The sequence below is a fragment of the Octopus bimaculoides genome, chromosome 10 (genome assembly GCF_001194135.2).
Source record: "Octopus bimaculoides isolate UCB-OBI-ISO-001 chromosome 10, ASM119413v2, whole genome shotgun sequence".
NCBI lineage: Eukaryota > Metazoa > Mollusca > Cephalopoda > Octopoda > Octopodidae > Octopus > Octopus bimaculoides.
In genome coordinates, this window is record NC_068990.1 from 47253134 (window position 1) to 47255781 (window position 2648).

Genomic DNA, 2648 nt, shown 5'->3' on the forward strand with positions numbered 1-2648 from the left:
TTCTAAGACATTTATCGATTGTAAATTTTGTCTGCACAGTTACCTATCGGTATAGTGGTCATTTGCAAACTCCAGAGGTGACACTTTCATTTCCCTTTACTCCAAACGTCACACGTTGTTATTTCAATTGGGTCATGTCCTTCCAATTGCTACAGATCCGTAATGCATCTTACAGCTGTGCCTGTCACCTGTATGGTGAGGAATCCTACATGTATTGAGAATGTGTGTGTGTGTGTGTCTGTCTGCCTTTGTGAATCCCTAACCCGGGCAACGCCGGGTATTTCTGCTAGTAAAGCATAAACACTAGTTACATTTTCTGTGTTCTCTTTCTATATGGCACACAAACTGCACATTAGCTTATCCAGAGTTATAGTCAAATCATATAGAGCGTATGAAGGGAGTGTGGAACTTATCTTCTTTATCCAAGCCTTTTGCTAACATGATTCACTTTCCAGGGCACTTTTTGGAATACAAATACATATATATATATGTGTGTATGCATGAAATATATGTAAAGTTTGGATTTGCAAATGAGAGAAATAGCTCTCAATATATAACACAGAGTATTCATGTTAATGATGTTAGCTAAAATGCTTTAATGATTAAACAACTTTGGCATGAAACTTTGTGGCCTTGATTCACTGTAGTTCCTTGAGAGACAAAAATAGTTACATGCAAAACACACACAATTGATTTCTGCATAGTCTCCAGCCATCAAACTTCAAACACAAGACATTGGGCTAAAGAAGGTTATGATACCCCCCAGGCACCAAGTCAGATTGAACTCGGAACCATGGAGTTGGAAAGACATAACTGTTGGGTTATGATTTTCTCTACACAAACATGTAATTGTCCATTCTATACCTTATCTAAGAGATCTCCAAAATAGCCATGTGCACCACTTTATCTCCTCCTTAAACTAACAAAATAAATATTTGAGTTGTTCATTTGCATTTTATTGTTTTAGATTTTATTCTTATTTAAGTCTTTTCTTTTCTTTTTCCAAACAGAATTTATCGAATGGACTCCACTGAAGAACTTGTTCTATTCAGAAAGGAACTGTTGACACGCCCTCTCCTCTTGCAATGTACTATTGAGAGTGGGCCAGGTGTTGGGTGTTTCAAACATTTATCAAATTTTGATTGTAGATTTGTGCAAAATTCAGGTAATGCAACAAAATTCCTTTGTCTGTATGTATGTTTATGAAGGCATGTAGCGTAGTAGTTAGGATGTTGGGCTCATAATCTTAAGGTCGTGGGTTCAATTCCTGGACCAAGCAATCTGGTGTGTCCTTGACTATGGCATTTCTTTTTTTTTTTTTAATGTTACTCTAATTTATTCAAGTGGAATGAGTACCAGTCAAGCACTGATACAGCCCTTCCTCTTTCAGCTGTCACATCCATGATGTTCCACTGAGAGAATCAAGAGGGTTTCTATGTTTGCTCACAACTACATAAATACATAACTATTTATAATACATACTCCTAGGTCATACTCGCTTTCCAGTGATGAGCATGTGTATGTTTGTTGCTGCTGCTCACCCTAGGTGAGATTCAAACAGACTAATTAACCAGAGCTTTCAAATCTTAATTATCCCTTATTTTTTTAAGACACAGTATATCTAGGACTACATTATATACATCGGACAACATAGTATACGGAAAATAATGCTACAGTGAGGGCCAAAAGAACTTGGACTATCATTGGTCAGATCAATACTGTTGAGAATAACTAGAGGAAGTGGTAATTATGGGAAATACCCAGGTTATTGTTATCCAATATAAACAACCAATGAGGGAGAGTGCACTACAGTGCAAGCTGTATGTAATATATGTATATGCATGGAAGTATGTGCATATCCATGCATACCCATGTAACATGGGAGTCAATAAGCCATAAGAAATGTTTTCCATTATGGAATTCGATTTTACTAGTTTTCAGACACATAATAGTTTGGTAATACAAGGAATGTCTGCATTCATAATCTAGAGTGTGTGTGTGTGTGTGTTTGCTTGTTCATTTAAAATCTGTTTTTATGTATTAGTATGGGTTGGAGGAAGGCATACTATTGAGTCATTGTTTTACAGTTAGTTGCCCTTTTTGTCACTAACCCATAGCTGTTTCTCAAGTAAGGAATTTATTATATTGCACATCTTAGAAAATACAGCAAATTTTTGTCAATAAAATAACCATCAATAGTTCGACTTTTTTCATGCAAAATAAGGACTGGAAACATACATACACTCAAATATATATATATACATATGTACAACAAGTTTCTTATAAAAGGTTCTGTTCCAATCTTATTTGTAAAGCATTGGTTGGTTTGAAATTACAGTAGAAGACACTCTACCAAGGTACTGCACAGTGACATAGAACTCAAGATCATATGGTAACAAAGCAAACATTGTGTCCATACTTGCATCATCCACACACACATACATGTAAATACATGTGTAGGTATGAATGTGCATACGAGTGACATGCTGATGATAAAAGAGGAATGAAGGGTATTGTCATCTGCTTAGGACATAGTTTGAAGCTTGCTTCTCAACCACATAGTTCTGGGTTCAATCCCACTGCATTGCACCTTGGGCAAGTGTCTGAAAGAAGCCTGTCATATATATATATATATATATATATATATA

General features: G+C 35.9%; 1 protein-coding gene across 2 annotated transcripts in view; it reads left to right on the forward strand.

Annotated features, from left to right (window-relative positions):
• Positions 1-2648, forward strand: part of LOC106871114 (uncharacterized) — a 78910-nt gene that overhangs the window by 42592 nt on the left and 33670 nt on the right. For both annotated transcript variants that reach the window (XM_014917425.2, XM_014917424.2), the window contains exon 3: positions 1011-1165. In XM_014917425.2, coding sequence (XP_014772911.1) covers positions 1011-1165 — 155 coding nt within the window. The remainder of the gene's footprint in view (positions 1-1010; positions 1166-2648) is intronic.